Source organism: Notolabrus celidotus, chromosome 12 (assembly GCF_009762535.1).
Source record: "Notolabrus celidotus isolate fNotCel1 chromosome 12, fNotCel1.pri, whole genome shotgun sequence".
NCBI classification, from domain to species: domain Eukaryota; kingdom Metazoa; phylum Chordata; class Actinopteri; order Labriformes; family Labridae; genus Notolabrus; species Notolabrus celidotus.
The window spans coordinates 6,207,102-6,226,419 of record NC_048283.1 but is presented as its reverse complement, the minus strand read 5'-3'; the positions used below and the strand labels follow the sequence as shown (position 1 = coordinate 6,226,419).

General features: G+C 40.8%; 1 protein-coding gene across 1 annotated transcript in view; it reads right to left on the bottom strand.

Moving 5' to 3' along the window:
* The window catches only part of syngap1b (synaptic Ras GTPase activating protein 1b), a 216,635-nt gene that overhangs the window by 142,068 nt on the left and 55,249 nt on the right, over positions 1-19,318 (bottom strand). Inside the window, exon 3 of the mRNA XM_034698420.1 lies at positions 12,753-13,066. Coding sequence (XP_034554311.1) covers positions 12,753-13,066 — 314 coding nt within the window. The remainder of the gene's footprint in view (positions 1-12,752; positions 13,067-19,318) is intronic.

Sequence of the window (19,318 nt, the reverse complement as noted above, 5' to 3'; positions counted from 1 at the left end):
CACACACACACACAAACACACACAAAAACTACACACAGCCCTGTGCGCTGTGATAGGAGGCTGAGCCGGCCAAAAGCAGGATTTGTCCTTCAGACCGTCAGTAATGTTCTTTCACGGACAGATGTTCCTCCTCCTCCTGACCTCAGGCACTGGCTACGGTGTTCATCAAACACACAATGATAGTACTTACTGAGTTACACACATACACTCACACACACACACTGAACAGACCAATAGGGCTGACATTTGGACTATTTCTGACCTTTCACACAGACAACCAATGAGTGGAAAGTGACTAGTATTTGCAGAGAGACGATATTTGAGGAACACAGTTTTTAAGTACTGTGATGTGACATACAGCAGATTCACAGGGGGCTTAAGTGTGTTAGTCCTTTATGGTACAGTGAGTTTTAACTTTCTGTTACTTGTAAATATCTTTGAGCTTTTTAAGGGGAATCCAGCAGACATTGAAAAACACAATGATTAAACATAAAGAACTTGAATGTGCAGAAAAAAAAAACAAGCAGCAACCTGTAGTATTGGAAAAATGAGCCAAGAAGACCCTAAAGTTAGGTTGAGTCAGCATTTCCAATATGGCGACTGTCATCTTTGGGCTTATGATTGCCTCTCTTGGCCAGGTCACCCTTGCGAAAGAGGTCTCGATCTCAATGGGTCTTTTATCTGGTTAAATGATGCCTTTTCAGAAACCAATTGGTGATGCCATTGAGACTATGGGTGCATCTCAAAGCTCTAAACTGCAGTCTCCTCGCTCCTCGCTACTCGGTCGAACCGGAAGTACTTACTGACGCGCCATTTTAACTCGCGTCCCAAAGCTCTAAATGCTGCTGGAGGAGAGAGGAGCGAGGAGCGAGGAGACTGATCCGAGGAGGGATAATCGAGGAAACACGAGAGCAGACTTTGCGGAAGTCTTTTCTCTGACAGACACGCCCCCTTATCGAATATCACTCACCGATTGGACGCTGCAGCGGCTCGGACTTAACCGAAACTTAACATCAGCTGAGTTTAATAACAGAGAAAAGATGGACCTTAAAACAGTCATTAAGGGTGCCCTGAAACAGATCATAAACATCCGTCGGTTTCTAAACAGTCTGTGTGTGATGAGCTGAGATTGAAAAGTGTTTGATGTGAATTTTAAAAACAAAATACTGATCGCAAAATCATAAATTCAATATAACAGAGGATGGATGTTATATCTGATTGTTTTTGTCAGATTCACTGTCTAATGAAATAGAGTAATAGAGTCTGACATCATTGATAGAATACATATCAATGATCAGTTATTCCTCCTGTTAGTTTCCCCATTTGTTCTCGTTTTCTTCATGAAGGGAAGTCTGACAGTAAAGTTTGTCTGTTAGTAAAAACACTTGTTATATTTCCAGTCAGGTTAATAAAGTTTCATACGAGGCTGATCATTAATGGGCACAGGGTTTGAAAAGAGTTGCATGGTTTCTATTTTCCCTTAAAGTAATAAATAATTTAATAATGAGGCATTTTACCGGTGAATCGATCCGCGATGCTTTAGGACAGAATAAACAGAGAGCTGATTCTCTTCATGTGCAAGTGTGTGTTAAACATGTAAACACAGAGACAGAGCTCTGTTACTGTTTATATTGATCAGAGTTATTACAGTGAACATGTGTGCAGACACAAACAGCTGTTAAAGCCGTCATCACAAACAGACGTCGCTTCACGTGACGCTCCGGAGGAGAGGACGTCTCATTTCTCTAAATACAAATCTCCTCTCTCCTCTCTCCTCTGGTTTCATTTCCTCGCATCTCTGGTGGGCGGGACTAAGACTCGAGGAAGAGACGCGAGGATGGACGTTTAGAGCTTTGAGATGCACCCCAGGTCTGTGTTTTATACAGTCTATGGTGAAAACAGCCAAAATGCTGACAAGACAAAATAAAAGCAAAATCATCAGAATCACTAGTCAGTCAAACCAGTTGTTAATATTTGTATTCCAATAGGTTCAAATCGCGTTCATATGTTGTGTCTAAGCTGAAGCACAGCCACCTGCCTCTAACCAGGGTTGTAGCTCCAGTTGATGGCGACTGCCTGTGAGGTCCCTAGTCTCCTTCCCTCCCTTTTCGTCTTCTGTTTCCCTTTCCCTATGTGTTTGTCTTGTTTGTCTGCTCACCTGGAGATGGGGGTGGACTAACCTCACCTTGCTGCAATCAAGTCTGCTCACCTGCTGCTAATCTACAACCAAGCCATCCACTCTGTCTTCAGTACTTAAGCCCAGCTCAGTCCTCCCCTCATTGCCAGATCGTCCATTTACCAAGCTTGATACTCAGCTCTGGCCCTATGAATTGTGTTTCTTGAACTTCTTTTTTTCTCTTGAAACAAACTATCCTTGTCTCTCCCTGTAACCAGATCTCTCAGCAACTTTTCAAGAACCACAGCCAGCCACTCACCATTTATAATCAGCCCCTCCAGGATTTTGCGGGATTTTTTTGTGAATGTTGCGGCCCAAAAAGCCTGAATTTGCGACAGCTTTTTGAAAAAATTAGGGTGAAAGTTGCGGGTTTTTTTGTTTTTTTTTCCCCCAATAAAATCTCAGGGGCCAGTAAACACGCTAAATTACAGATGTTTTTAGAAAACATTCTTGATGTGACCACTGTGACTGTATTTTGATTCTCTTGAATCACAGAAAAATGCCATGAAAGGACTGTCTTTCACATTTACGACTGTCCCTGAATGCACCTCGCAGCGACAGAGGCACAGACAGTCAGTTCACGGCACTCTGAAACGAATCTGCATCTTTGATGACTATGAGTTGATCAAAACTTACTGAAGGTGTCTGATGTTTCACCAAACTGGATTAAATCAAGCTCTAGACGCGGAGCTTTTTACGGTAATGGCGGCAACAACGTCAAACCTCAAATAGAAAACAGACATCCCCCGGTTGTGTCTTTGTCACTAACGCACACCGGGGGGTAAAAATCCTCAATGAAGATGAGACAGATGCATGGAGGTGAGGAGAGCTGGTTCATAAAGCACACCTGCTGCAGGTAGAGACCAAGCGAACACTGAGCCCCTCAATCTATAAATAACAACGTTGTCATCATCACTTGTCCTGCCTGCTGTCCTCTCTCTTTTCACCCGTTCTCTGTGCGTGTTTTGTTGTTGAAAAAAATGCCGATCAAGTGAGGACTTACATTTATGTTCCAAGGAAGTCAAATTGATGACAAATCCGATGACGTACAGGGGCTGAGATTAAGGTAATTGGTCAAATTTGCGGGAAAGTTGCTGTGATTGTATAAAATTGCAGGGCCGCGAAAAAATCGCGCTGATTGGTTGAATTTGCGTTGGTAGTTGCGATCGCGAAATCGCAACTTCCTGGAGGGACTGTATAATGCACCCTGGAAACTTGAACTCTACCTGCAAGTCCTTTCATTAGAACCCTGTTTTCAAGACTTCATCCTTGCCTCCATTTTGAGTCCTAACCTGGATTCATTACAACTCTACCATGATGCTACAATGTTCTCTGTTCATGATCTACTACCCAGATGCAAAAAAGCACAGATGACAGACAGCATCTCTTAGCCTGGTGTAGTTTAGCAGTAATTTGATCTAGAAAATAGACTTTAAGTTGTAAGTAGGCTGAGTCTGTTTAACTCGACTGGAGCAGTTACAGTGCTACGTTCTGCTTTTTCTTACTGTTACACTCGTCAGCCAGTAAGAATTAAAATTTCAGTTTAAATGAACAGGAAACTATTCGCTGGGGAACATCCCCGGTTATTACAGTAAGAATGTGATTTGAATCTGCAATATTTATCTACAGTAATTACACACATAAGACAAGCCATCAGGGAGATGTAGTGTCTCTAGGTTACAGTATGAACAATGCTAAGTACGAGAGAGTTACTCTAACTCATCAAAGTTGTAACAGGAATGATTTCCCTGGTCATATAAATGCTCTTATTACATTAGTAAGTTGCTAATTTAGTCACAAACCTTACAGCAACTTTTCATAATATTTGTCTAGTCAGCAGTAAATGGTGACAACAAAGAGAAAAAAGATCCAGAAGTATTTTAGATATGAAGGTAGTCTTTATTAGATGGCGTTAATTTTTGTTGTGGCATGTATGCTACATCTGATCTGAGCTACGTTAAAGCATGCAGATGAAAAGAAGCTCATCTGAAACACATTCTACTCCTCCTACCTAGATTTAAATCTTGTTTAAATTTGTGTTCAGTGAAATGTCACTCATGCATTTTGAAGATGAGGGTGGAAGAGTTTTAACATTCAAAGCATTTTCTTATCATGTGAGTATTGATGCACATTTGCAACTGGTTCAGCTGGTTAGTGTGAATTATTTCATTACGTTTTAGACATTTTCTTTTTTTTAAAGTTACATTTTTGAGCTTTTTGCCTTTATTCGATAGGTCAGTTGAAGAGAGACAGGAAATGTGGGGAGCAGAGAGTGGGGGAAGACATGCAGGAAATGGTCGCGGCCGGGAATCGAACCTGCAACCCTTGTGACGAGGACTGTAGACTGTATGTGGGGGGCACTTAGAACACTAGGCCATCAGCGCCCTAGTTTTAGACATTTTCTGTTCATATTCAAGCTACAAAGTCAACCAATAAACACTGCGTGACTGCAAAATTGTCTGAGAAATTGATGCATGTAGATAGTTTGCATTAAAATCTAAAAACATTTCAGTTAAACAGAAAAATAAAACTGAAACATGTTAAGTGATTAATCTTTTCCTTTGAGGGCTGACAGAGCTGTGACAGAAACAAACATGTAGCTTGTTCAGTGTAAAACAGCACATTATGCTTTTCTGCAGTTTAACACAGCAGTAAGAGAATGCAAATAATAGCCGAGTAGGTTGATTATGTGTGCTTGTGGACGCTAAGTGCAGAGGAAAAGTTCACAGCACCTTTAAGTGTCCATATTCCACAGAGACGGACCCGGCTAAGAACAATTCCTCTTAATAAAACTGATAAATGGCAGGGGATTGTTTTTAAGGTCATCCAGATCTGGCAGCTGCTCCTGCTAAGTTGGCAGGAGACAAATTAGGGCACTTTTTTCTCCTTCCCCAGGTGCCTCAAAGGTATTAGAGGGACGGAAAAATGTACACTATCTACAGGGAGATGTGAACTAATCAAAGTGCTGAGATAAAAGCCACTTAAACCCCTGTATGCACAAGATGACCTTTTAAAAGATGTTTTATTTCTGAGGGAGTGACGATCTGTATTCAAATGGATCACAGTGTTTACTCAAATACCAACACTTTTTTGTGAACGTCCCCTCAGGGGTTCAGGTCAGCTATCTTACTTTAAAAAATCAACCTTTTTCTGTTTTTTCGCAGAGTCACTGCCCACCGACATTTATTACATAATTAATCCCTCCAACTCCCACACGACTGCCACCTGAATAATGTTCTCCGGGGTCATGAGCATACTAGCCACCTCTTCATGTACTGTGACAACAGCTGCTACAGGCTAGAGTTACTTAGGTGCCTCAGTTGGGAACAGGATAATAAACCTCAGTGTGTAAATTCAGTGTGAAAGCTGCAAAAATCTGCAACATGCAAAGAGGGCAAAGTGTTCTACAGAGATTATAAAAACAATCCTGTTTGTGTAAAACCACTGCAGCACTACATCTACTTCTCCAGTGTGTTAAAATGTTGATTTTTTTTCCCGTCTCTTTCCAACACTTGCAGGCTAAACAAAGCTCGTGCCCCCCAACCGTTCTTCTTGCGTAACACTGGCACAGTCTGGGGAGCCGGAGCAGCCCGGACACATGACTCGGGGGACAGGGCACTGGTGCGTGGCGGTGGTATATGAAACTCTGTCACCTCAGATTAATGAGAGATGAGAGAGGGAGCAAAAGAAGGTGGTGGTGGTGGTGGTGGTGGTGGAGGAGAGGAGGATGGCAGGCGGGCAGGCAGACAGCCATCACTATCAGCCCTCTCGCTCCCCCTACAGGAGGGAAAGAGGCAGAGCAGCCTGCAGAGAGGAGAAGCTGTGAGGAAGTGGGAGTGAATGCTCATAGATCAAGCTCACACGGATTATTAAAAAAGTCAAGAGGATGGTGATCCAGAAGAAGTGATCGTTCATTTTCATCAACGCCAGCATGGATTTTTTCAATCCAGATTTCCCAGAGAAGAGCAGTTAGTGAGGAGTCCTGCAAGCAGCCTGCTTTATTATTCCTCTTTCTAAAACTACTCCAAATGATTGAATTTCTCTGATGTCCTAATAAGTGAAATATGATCCAGTTATTACTTCTATTACAAGTCAAACCAAGCACTCATGTCACAAAAAACATGTTGATAAGAAACGTATTTGGTCTATAAAATGACAGAAAATATTAAATCATGGATATTGAAATATATTTAGATAAGCATCAGAAGCAGTTGTGGCTTTGAAAGAGCAAGATGTCCACAAACTGGAAGAGGAAGTGATCAATACCTTGCTAATCCAGTGTGCAAATGCAACATTATATTCAAACTGGAAAGGTAAGCATCTTCTCCCAGTTGTATATAAAAGTGTGCATGATGGATGAATGTGACATGTAGTTTAAAGTGTTTTGAACAATCTGGAAACTAAAGAAGTATTTTCCAGGTTTAACATGCTTAATCAAGTAAAGGAGGAGAAGATGAAGCAACTGTGTGTTTGTTGTGACGGTACGTTTTCATGCCCTTCATAAGTACAACCTTGCACACTCCTCAGACATGTCTAGAAACACTAAACACAACTGTGATCAATACTTGATTCTGATTGGTTAAATTCCCTTAACAATGGTAATTATTCTCAACAGCCAAAGTGACACCAGGGACAAACTTGATAACAAGTCATATCAAATCAATCATCAGAGGAGCCGTCACATTTCACCACCAAAAACATTGAAATGTCAAAATAAATCTTCCTGCAGAAGTCGTGCTCACCTTGTCTAACGTTACCTTCAGTGGGAAATGTTCAGTTTGATGTTATTTATAACATATTCACAGACAAAAGTTTTAACTTTTCCAGTAATCAAAATATTCAAATACATATAGACATAGACATAAACATTTTTAAATCAACATTTTATATCTGCTTGGATATCTCATTAGTAATAAACTAGTTAATGTATGGTGAGCAGGTGGTGATGCAAATTAGAATCCCTTCAGGGTAAAACAAACACCTGCTTCACGTTGAGGTCATAACCTGGGATTCTAGTTTGTATCACCACCCATTCATCATACATAATCCCTTACATAATGCATTACATAACATTTATCTTGTCTTTATCTCCCCCACCTCTTTATTTATGTTTTATGTATTCTTGTTCAGACTGTGACAAGACATGTCCTTACTAAGGACAATCTATCTATCTATCTATCTATCTATCTATCTATCTATCTATCTATCTATCTATCTATCTATCTATCTATCTATCTATCTATCTATCTATCTATCTATCCATCCATCCATCCATCCATCCATCCATCCATCCATCCATCCATCCACCCGTCCATCCATCCATCCCTCCATCCATCCATCTCTCTCTTGGCCTTTGCAGTCGAGGCAGATGGCTGTTTGAGGGTGAATCTGGTTCTGCTCAGGGTTTTCTGCCTGTGAGTTTTTTATTTCAAGTGTTGCAAAAGTGCTTGCTCATGGTGGAATCATAATGAGTGTCTCTTTAAAAACACACTGAATTGACTTCATTATGAAACATGCTGTGCATATTAAGAAACACCTGCAAAATCACAATGTGATGTAATCCACTGAACCCCTGTATGAAGTATATCATGTTACATTTTTGGTGCAACTTCATCAGTCGAGTGTAAACGCACTTGATGGTTATTTCTGAGGCTTTGGCACTGCATCCATTTGCACCATTACAACATTTTTCTTCTAATCCTAATATACACAAAATGACACTAAGCAACATTTTCTGCTGCTCCAGGCTGCATGCTCGCTTGTTTTCTGAGTAACACATTTCCATTTTTCTGCTTAGATTGCGCTGGGAAGAATTTCCTACCAATCACAGAGAGGGACTCGAGGGAGACAGTGCAAAGTCACATTTACTTCTGGGTACTGAATGACAAATCAAGAAAAATAAAGGCAAAGAGAGGGCACTGTAATTATAGGCGCCATGTTTCACCTCGTCCTTTCTAATTTTACAGCTGTATTTTGAACTTTCAAGAGCATTTTGTTGTGGATACGCAGTGTCACAACATGCCACTCAGACAAACACGTGTTGTCAGCATATCTATTATCCTTAGCAGTCAAAATGAGCCAGGGGTGTTGACTTGTCACTGCGGGTGTAATCCCATTCCAGCCCTATGAAGTGTCTCCACTCCATCAGTAGGAAGCAGTTCAATGAAGCAAACACACCGGGAGTCAAGAGCAAACGCAGGCACTCGATTAACACAAATTTCCATAGTGACAATTTTCAGACACAACAGAGGAGCCTTGTTCCCTGAAGCGACACCTCGGCTCTCCGGGAGGACGTCTCCTCTGCGTCTTTCTGATGGCCACCATTCACAAAAAAGAACTCAAAAACACAGAGCAGAAGCGAGTGAATGGAGCTGTGAGGAGGACAGAGACAGGTGGCCTGTGGGAGAGCTGTAGATTCCTGCCAGTCACCCCAGAGAGAGAGAGAAAGAGAGAGAGAGAGTGGCAGAAATGAGGGTGAAACTGCGAAGGACAGAAAGAGGGAAGAGATGTGAGGAAAGAAGTGTGGTAGCAATGAATATAGAGACAGAAAGAGGGAGGGAGGGAGACAGACAGACAGAAAGTGAGAGGAGGGAAGAGATGGAGCTAACAGACGGATTATGTAAAAAGAGGAGAGAGATAGGAGGAAACAGAGAGAGTGTGCAGGAATCGATGGAGGGCGTTAAACCCTGGATTGAGCCGAGAGGAGGGAGGAGATACACGGAAAGAAAGCAGGGGATTGGACAGGTGATGCTGAGCATGGACGCAAAAGCATGAAAGCAAGCAGGGAATGAGAGAAATTAAAGGTGTGTGTTTCAGATCAGCTGACATGAATAATGTGAAGGAAGCAGCATTCTCCCAACACTCTGCTGTGGAAACGTGCAGAATGAATGCTGCTTTTGACGGCGTCTAAAACAAATGGAAGTAAATTACATTCTGAGTGTGTATGTGTGCATGAAAGAGAGAGGAAGAGAGAGAGAGAGAGAGAGAGGGAGAGAGAGACACCAGCGCTGCATGAGGTGAGTGACAGCCATGAATATTTAAAGCCTCCCGCTGTAGCCGAGGTGACGGCCATCAGCGCGTCAGTCCTGCCTCCGATCCGTTCCCAGCTGCTGCCTTATTGGCACAATTAGACAGGGATAGGGGGCTTTGATTAATTGAACTGGGCTCTCCATTCAATCCCTCCAGAGCAGTGCAGTGCAGGTCTCTTATCGGGATCACAGCGCGCTCTATTCTTTTGAGTGATGACACATTGAAATACTATTGGCAGCCGTGCACACAACAGTAAAGTCACCAGTGGTATACTTTGACTGGCCACATAAAGATTCATCGCTGTAGTGATTTGCCAACATTGCTGAGTGCTGGGATTTGCCTCAGTGCAAACGCCATACACTAATACTTAATGTGAAATATACAGAGAACATAATATTTTATCAAACAGCAAGAGAAAACAGCAAAATGCACTAAATGTGAGATTAAACGCACTAATTAAACATCAGATTAATTGTATTGCCACAAGACAAGAGCGATTCGACAAAATGCTGATGTGCCAGAGTTCAAGCCTTTGAAGTAAATTAAACAGTACAGTATGTTATGTTTATTTTATTAGGTGCAGAAACAGGCCCGCTATGTTAAAGGGAGGTGATGTATGGAATTATTCAGCTCTGGCCTCTGTAAGTTGGTATTGTAAGTGGTGTTATGAATCAGCAGTCTTGACTTTAACTGTGGTAATTTTGTGTGAAGAAGTGGTTATAGTGGAAGGCAGAGGTAGAAAAGTTGAAGAATAGTACCCTCTCCTGGCTCACAGAGCAACATGAGATTTTTACTCACAACCAGCAGCTCGTTCAGTGATGCACTCTCTGTGTCAGGTGCATTAAAACATGAATGGAAGGTGAATGAAGTTTCATCCAAATATTTCAATGTTCATCCCACATGATATTAAAATCAACCGTGAAGACGAAATGGTAGAGAAAGAGCCCCCCTCCTTCCTCTACCATTATATTGTGCTGCTTTAACAGCAGCAGATCACAGTTTTACTGTGAAGCTCCCCAGCTGTGAATGTGTTAAAACAGCTGAAACACAAAGAACAGAAGCACGGCTTAATCACCTCTCTGATAAAACTAACCTTAAAAAAAAAAACACTGCTCTTCTGCAAAACATTTCTGCTTATAAATACGTTGAGCTTAAAGGGATAGTTCAGTTATCTTTTCAGTGGGGCTGTATGAGGTACTTGAGAATAGTGAGTGTATTACCCACAGGGGGCGACGGTCAGCTCGGCCCCTTTGTTGAGAAACTGGACGGAGTAACCAGCACAGAAGCTAAGATATCAACTCCTGTAGACAGGGACAATTTGATCACACAATTAAGCTAGTTTTTAAATTGTAAAACCCAAACACTAATGACAGTGTAAGTGTACGCTGTATGTGGAAATATTTAATTGTTTACTTTGCCTCCAGAAAGCCACTTTGTTTCAGGACTACTTAGTTTACAGAGGAAGAACAAAAAGAATGAAAGAAGGGAGAAACTTTCATGCTAACTGTAGAACAGGAAAATCCCCATGTCACCTGGGGGTGTGTAAACTGTGAGTCCATGCCCACAAACCCCAAAGAGCCTCTGCTTTCACTTCTTCTGAATCAGAGGACACCAGCAGCTCACATCTGACTGCAGTCTTCATCACCAACCAGTTCCCGGCTTCACTGAGCGCTGCTGATTTATCTTTCCAACTTTCTTCAATTTTCAGAAGTTAAATCAGGAAACCAGATAAGTTTGTCTTCAAAGTAAGTGTACGACTCTTAATGTTTTTAATGGCAGAATGACATAACTCATGATACATGATACGCATGATACATTTACCTGATCAAAAAATATTGTGTTACCTGTTGAAGGGGGTATAAATATAATTTTTTATGCTGCAAATTGGCATTAACTTGTACATTATAAAACAGCTGATCAGTGGGCTGCAGGTGGAGGAACACGTATGTGTTGCATCCATGAAGCAGTGCCAAACAAGAGGGCCCTCTGACAGCATAATAAAGCACTGAAAGACTTCCAAATACAGCGTACACCTGAACCAACATCAGTGTTTGAATTGGACTTTCTTGAAGTTAACTAAATTAAGTGGTAGCATTGACCGTATCTGCAACAGTTGAGAGCCTTTATTTTTCTGTCCTGGTTCTCCTCCTGGTTTCTCAAAAAAGGGGCTGAGCTGACCGGATCCTCCTGAAAGTACCTCATACACAGGGGCAGAGACGGACTTTTTCACTGGTGTGCCAAACTTGGGCACTGACTTTTGGCAATAGGTATGTTTGCACAGATGATAATTATCATTTTTCCACATGTTCATACTTACATATATACTTTGAATGTATCCAAATGTGTATTTTGTTTTCACTTTAAAAAATAACACAACTTAGTGGCAACTTTTAAATCCTCTTCGCTTATAACTTTAAGGACTAAACAAAAAATGTCAAGTCATAATTTAAGGTACTAACAAAAGAAAAACATGTTACATTGAAATGCAAAGACGGCTGTGAGCAGCCTGTTGCACAGCTTTAATAATTTGTTTAACTAAGTCCATCACCTAAAAATGTCCAGGTTATACAACCTCAAGTATCTTTGCTATTAGAACATCCCTGCACATGCTGGAGGATTTTAAAGCACAGAAACAACACAAGAGGTTAAGCAGAGAGTTTATACAGAAGACTTCATGAGGTAACTCAGAATTCAGAACTGCTCTTCAATATCAAACTCTATAAGTGAGAGTGAGTACCTTCTCTGTTCAAACAGGCATAAGCTAAAAAGTATGCAGTAAAAGGCAGTTTGAGACAGGAATATATATGTGCCTCTGTCCCGTTTAGACTCCAGAGTATCGACAAATCCTAATAACAATTAATAAAACAATGAGCTGGCTGTTCTTAGAGTTTGGGTGAGATGGTGTGTACTACAACATTCTCACATTGAGGTTTAATGTTCAATTATTACATTAAAAAATATACTTAATTTGAAGAGCAATCCTCAAAAGGTGGTGGAGTCCAAACCAGAGCAAAAAAAATGCAAAATTTACCAAGGAGTCCAAATGACACCAAGTGATTAATAATGTCTCTCTTTGTGTGATAGATGAGAGAATGGTACATTCATGATGTGAAATTCTATCAGTGTAAATCTACAACCTGTTGCACTGCCCTCAAGTGGCAAAAAATAAAATAAAAGTTCATTTTAAAGACTCAGAAAGTGATGGATAAAGTAACATAACTTCTTCAATGTTTGGTCTTTTGATTTTTTCTGGAGCTGTATTTGATAATGTTTGTTTAACCTAACTTATATAGATAAACCCAGACAGGAGAATAGACGAGTACATGTGCTTAAATCAGTGACATATGAGGGACATAAAAAGGGGGATTTTTAAGACCCTACCAGGGTGATGACTGCAAACCAAATGCCAAAGTTATTGTTATTTATCACATCATAAATGTGTCTTTCTGTGTTCTGTGTTTATACTTATGTACTCATTTTTTCACCATATGTTGAATACATGTCTGGTAACAGTGTCAGTGCATTCCTGATGTGTAGATTACAATACCTCCTCCTGGTCCAACATGTAGAGCGGTGTTCCGGAGCTCACACAGAGACCAGGGTTCCAGCGATCAGGGATTGGGGGGCGGTCGTGTGAGGGGCGGTCGTAGATGGGGCGCTCGTGCAAAGGACGGTTGTAGGAGGGGCGGTCGAAGGAAGGACGGTCGTAGCTGGGACGGTCGTAGGTGGGACGGTCGAAGGAGGGACGGTCGTAGGAGGGACGGTCGTGAACAGCACGTTCGTAGGAGGGAGCGTGGAAGGAGAGGGCGTGGGAGCGATGATGGTGATGATGGTAGGAGGGGGGGACGGCACACCTTGCATCTGGGTAGGAGAGAGGGAGGAGAGTCAGGAAGGGGGGAGGAGGAAGAGGGAGGAAAGAGAAGGTCATTCAGGATCATTGGTAAGAGGGCTGAGAGGTTGTGTGTGTCCTCATAACACCAGAGTCAGACCTCTTTACAGTGTTTGATTGGTCTGATTGAAAAAGGTCATCTCACATTAGGTACAATGACACCAAGCAGGACACTTAGCTGGAGAGACGAGCAAGACTCTGAGGTGGTACGTGATGAAGACAAAATCCCTCAAATTTGTTAAACATTTACTCAGAAATACAATTTTCTTGCAAGAAAAAAACTAAATGAAAACCTTTAAAGCTACAGCATTAAATTAACAGAGCAGCAAAACAGTATAAAGTTGCTTCTTAGTACATCCAGCGCACAACCCTCACAGTAAAATCACAACATGTCAGGGACATATCCAGACTCTTTGACTTCAGGGCCCAACTGGGGCACCAACTTACACAGGGGGTGCATGAAGTATGTGTACACCGTTGACTGTGTAAATAAATGCACAGAGCAGCAGATATCCCATGTGAAGCTGTAATTTTTTGAGTGACTGGTTGCGTTAAAGGTCTTAAAGCCTGCCTCCTCCATTATATCAGATGGGACATGGGTCAAAGTAGAAAATAGAAATACACGTCAAGCAAATTGTTCTCACACATGTTTTCTGTGATAAAGTTGGTTCTTATAATGCAGATTTATGTCAAAGTGTACAATTTTCTGAGAAGTTTTCTCTTAGTTATTTAATGTAAAAATATGATTGTCAGCTCTGATGACACAACAAACATTAACACAAAAGTCACAGAACTTTACATAGACATGGAAGAATGTAAACACATTTTCCAATATGTTTGACTGTTCTTTCAAAACGCATTGGATAACAATGAAAGACTTAATCCCATTAGCACAAAATGTATGAACAATGTATCTCTCCAATCTGTGGATGCAGTTCTGCTGGATGTACCAAGATCCTTATAATAAAAGGTGACCAGGCTTTCTCAGTTAGAGCTGCAAGACTGTGGAACTCCTTGCCGTTACTAATAAGAATGTCCACAACCTTAACTGATTTTAAATCCTTGCTGAAAACCTTTCTATGTAAGAGGGTCTTTCTCAACCCTTAAATATTGGCTATTTTTCTGCATTCTGATGTCCTGTTTTTCCTGTTTTTTTATTTGTTTTGTAATTTCTGCATTTTTTTTTTTTTTGCCGTGAAGCACTTTGTAACTTTGTTAAGAAAAGTGCTATATAAATAAAGTTTATTATTATACTATCATTATCTTTTCACAGAGACATCCAGTACAGATGACAGAAGGAAACTGTTATCTGAATGAAAAGGTGTCTTAACGGCTTCATAATGACATCCAAAAATATCAGAACAAATCAGACAAGAGCTGAAACAACACTTTGATAAGTTAGCGCAACTGCATAAGTCACGCACGAGTTCAGCCGACAGTGATGCTTCAGTTCAGATCTTTTAACTTTTTGTCACTCATGTTAACAGACATAGATCCCCTTCAAACTAGTTCAGTTTTATATTATCAAATAACTTTGATGAAATGAAGAACGCTCTTTAAATCACAGCTCTCCCATTCAGAGAAATTAAGTCATTTTTTGTGCTGGTTTTTGTACCCGTACATTCATGGCGCTTACAGAGGAGCAAGGGAACAAGAACTTAAGTTAAGAGATAACTCGTGAATAATCTGGGAACAGTTTAAATGTAAAATAATTTAAAGCTCTAATCTACAAGTCCCATCTTTTCATTAAATAAATGTCTGGTAAGTCACTGTCTTTTGTTGGATGAGTTAATACATTGGTGATTGAGGCTACGGCCCACTGATGAAATCTGTTGCCTTTGCAGTACTCTTGGTATCACAGGGTTGGGTGGTGAGTCGACATTTCCACTAAAATCACAAGCTGTGTCCATCACGGAGCTGTGGTTGGTGCTTGAAGTTGAGTGTTTTCTGTGGTTTTTACTGAGTTGTGAGTAAAGTTACTTTGGCGGAACAAGGAAAAAAAAGACCAGATGACCAAAGATGATGAGAAGTTCAAAAACAAGTGGAAGTCTTGAGAAAAAGGAAAAGGTTAGAGGGTCAAATAAAGACAAAATCTGGACTTCTTTGGAAGTGAGGTTAAAAAACGTGCAGTTCTCGTCTTTTTTCCAATAGGTGTTGTAAGAGAGATCAAAACGCAGACCTCCCATATTGCTGTTTTCTTTACTGGAAACTCCTCCATTACCTTAGGACTGCATTATGACTTACTGAGCAACAACCCAGTGTTTGGAAGGAAATAAAAGACAACCTATAATGCTACTACTTCAGATAATTGGGTGCTTACGTCAGTACTGAAAAGCACCATAGTATGACCCTCCTTGTTAGCTGCACTTAGGCTAACTAAGCATCCATCCACTTCTGATGCTTCCTGTCAATTGAGAGCCAGTTGTTACTGGTTCCGTTGGGACTGTTGGAAAGGGATACTGTGATTTGTGTAGACATTGCCTGCGGGTCTGACTTCAGGTTTGCAAACTCTTCGGAAAAACCCTCAGCTTCCAGGTGGGTAAGTAGGTCAGAGTGTACTCCATAATATTTTAAAAAGGGTAGCTGAGGTTTCTAAGATCCCAACAGTTTAAGGTATTTGTAGGTTCCTGTCAAAACCAGATTACAGCTTAGTGGGTCATTTTGTACCCCTGAAATGTCCGGTCAACGTGACACTATTAAGCTGTAAATTGGGGAGATGTAGGGCATACATAGCAGGGAATAATCTAAAGCACTGACAAAATATAATTTATTTCCTCACTTTAGTCTGATTCACACAAACTGGACAGGCAAAACTAAAGAAAGGACCGTTCTGGGGACTGAACGGTTGGTCCTGAGACAAATACAAACCACTACAAGGTTTAGAAAAGCAAAGAGATATTTGGAAATAGTCCCAAAGGAAATGAAATACTGTTAAGTTCCCATCATCACTCTTACTCTTGGCTCCTTTTTGGCTTCATTAACACGAAGGTGCCTGATAGTGACTCTGCAAACTCACCCTTTGGATGAGTCTCTATCGCTGTTAGTTTTAGAGTCACGGCTAAAAGTGATAATTGTCTAATTGAAGAAGTCCTACACCCTGCTCACCGCCAAAATCTAATCATCTGTTCTTTGGCCCGGAGCGGTCCTGTCCACCAAATATAACAGAAATCTGCTCCGACGCTCCCGAGGTATCCTGCTGACAGACAGACAGAGAAACTAATCTTCTCTGTGGGGGTACGAATTATCTTTGACGTTATCCTGTGATTCGAAGCACCGTTTAAGAAGATGTGGAGGAAAAATGGAAATTATATCTAAGGGCTCTGCGCCTCGGATAATTTAAGGAATTGATCACACAGTATTGGAGACATTAATATGGATTTTTCCCAGGTAGCTGTTTCACTTCGTCTAAGGTGAAAAATGTGTGGCTAAGGACCTGAGGTAAATGAGGCACTTTGTCTTTTCTCTCTGTGCTGCTGTCTAAGTTTCCGGCCTTACGGCACTTCTTTTAATTTATGTTTAAACTTACACTGAAACACACTGAGCACAGAAAAGAAGTGTCTTTGATATGTTGAATAACTGGCACAGCTCAACTTTTATTATTTTCCATGTAATGTAAATCACACTACATTTTCATGCACTTTCAATAGACTGAGTCTCTCATGATGCATTTCTTGCTTTAAAAGTGACCTTGCATTTTCTCTTCTTTCCCCAAACACTCCTTATGTATTCTCTTTTTTAAATCAATTCTGTTACTTCTCCATAAAGTGAAAGGCAACACTGAGCATCATCTTCAGATTTCAACTCCAGCATTTTAGAGTTTTCGGCACTAAAACAAACGTCTGGAGGCAGTTCTCATGCTTCATCCCGCCGGAGTTCAAACACTTTCCTCCAAGTCCAATGGAACAACGCTGGGAACAAGTGAGCCACAATACACTTTCTTCAAACATTGCCAACAGGCTGAATCAAATGTAATTGATTAAAAATGCCTGATATTCAACAATGAAAAGACAACATATCCCTACAAGGCAAAGCAACACTCCACTAGAATCAACATTACGTTACATTCAAGGCACTTGAGCTGATGTGCATTGAAAACATATGACTTGTTTGCTGATATTTTCAAAGTGAAAGGACGTCTGGGGAGGATTTTCAGAAGCTGTTTGTTAAAGCATTTAAAGACACTTGTGGCTTATTCTTGGATATGTGCTTACAATTTGGAACTTAGTCACTCAAATTTATCAACACCCCGTCCTTCCACCCGAGAGCTGTGTAATGGCCCGGGGGTTACACATCCACTGCCCTAAGATTGACCCCAGAATCATCTTGAACACAACAAAATAAGAACCATAAAGAGAGAGGCAGGGTCTCAAATACAAGCTAAACCCAAAATGCTGTTTTAGATTACACCCAAGCAGCAACATCTGGTGATGAAAAACGAAGGCTGTTTTCGAAACGACCTGCTACATACTACCTACTAATGTAGTAGGCAGTAGGTACTGCCTACATTATATGGCGTTTGAATTTAGTCTGTGGTATGACTGTTCTGTTGGATCTGTGTTGCAGTACGCTGGGACAGACGTCACTGGATTTCCGGTTTTAGAAAGCGGAAGTTTAACAACGGACAAGCTGATAGTGAAACAGCTTCTTTAGCATAACTTGTGATTTAAAAAGTTAGGAAGTGGTTTATATGGAATTAATAATTTTCACAGCACCTTAAAGCTGAGTTCCCCCGTCCAAATAAGAAGAGAAAAGAAAAAGCGGAAAGAGCGCTGTGCATTGTGGGAAACAGAACGTGAGGCAGACTGGTCCGATGCATACTGAGAAATTTTCCCCGAATCAGTACGACATCCGGGGAGTTTTGGCATACAGCAGATTTTGCTCTTGTTCACATACTACTTACTACATACTGAATTTTGGCCAAATCAGTACGTACTGCTAGTATAGTAGGCAGTTTCAAAAACAGCTGGAGTCTGTGCAGAAGGGCAAAAAGTGCAGTTCCTCAAATGTCCACTTGAGACAGATGTGTGTCTAACATGAGTCTGGTCCTGCTGGAGGTTTCTGCTTGTTAAAGGAAGTTTGTCCTTGCCACTGTAACTAAATGCTGCAAAGTGCTCTGCTCATGGTGGATTAAGATGAGATCAGACCGAGTCCTGTCTGTAAGATGGGACTGGATCTTATTCTGTCTTGATGTTGGGTCTTTGATAATAATATAACATGTATGGTTTAAACCTGCTCTGTTTGTAAAGAGTCTTGAGATAATATTTGTTTTGATTTGGTGCTGTATAAATAGAGATTGATCGATTGAGTAGGTCCCATTAACACCCATGTCACTTTTAAAAATAAAATCAAACATGCTTACAACGTGGTACAAAAAACTGTTTCGGTCTGGGATTCATTATTTTACAACTCATCCACTTTGAAGATATTACAGCTAAGAATTATTAAAATATATACTTTGAATAAAAGTAATAACAACTGAATCTTGAGTGTGATCTTGAATGGGATGCTACTGTTGATACATGAAGGTGCAAGATGTTGGCCTCCATGGAAGCGGACCCTCTCCTATGTAGATATAAAAGCTCATTCTGAGTTAAAATCCAAATTACTTTTATATTGATGATTATAAACTCAAACATACTTACAGATAATATATTCAATTTCTACAGAGTCTGTACAGCTAAATCCTACACTCTGTACCTCTAAAGTAAAAACAAAGCAGTGTTAACAGAGTCACAGACAGTCGGCACACTTCAATCGTTTTTATACGAGTTCATGCACTTTTTTGTAATCTGACTCTGCCTTTAAAAGACATGTAAAAATGTGATTTGTGGAATAAATCCTGAGATAAACACGTTAGAAAGGTCTTCAGCAGTGTGTGAATAAGTCAAAGTTACATTCCCTCTGGGGCTCACACTTCCATGTGCACCAATGAAAAGACAAATTCACACCACCAACATCCGCAGGCTGTACAACAAGGCCAGAATACACACACACACAAACAAGAGGAGCCAAATATTGATACTTCTGAGCTGAAACACAGACACACACTCCACGAGAGGAGATCCAAGCTGTTGCCTCAGGATGAATCCCTGACAGTGACCACTGACCTTTAATGTTCACGGTCTGTCTGTCTGACTGACTCCCTCCTCTTGATAGAAAGCCACAAACGGTAACCTGTGGCCCACAATGCCACACTTCGGCATGTCATAACCCATTAGCTCACT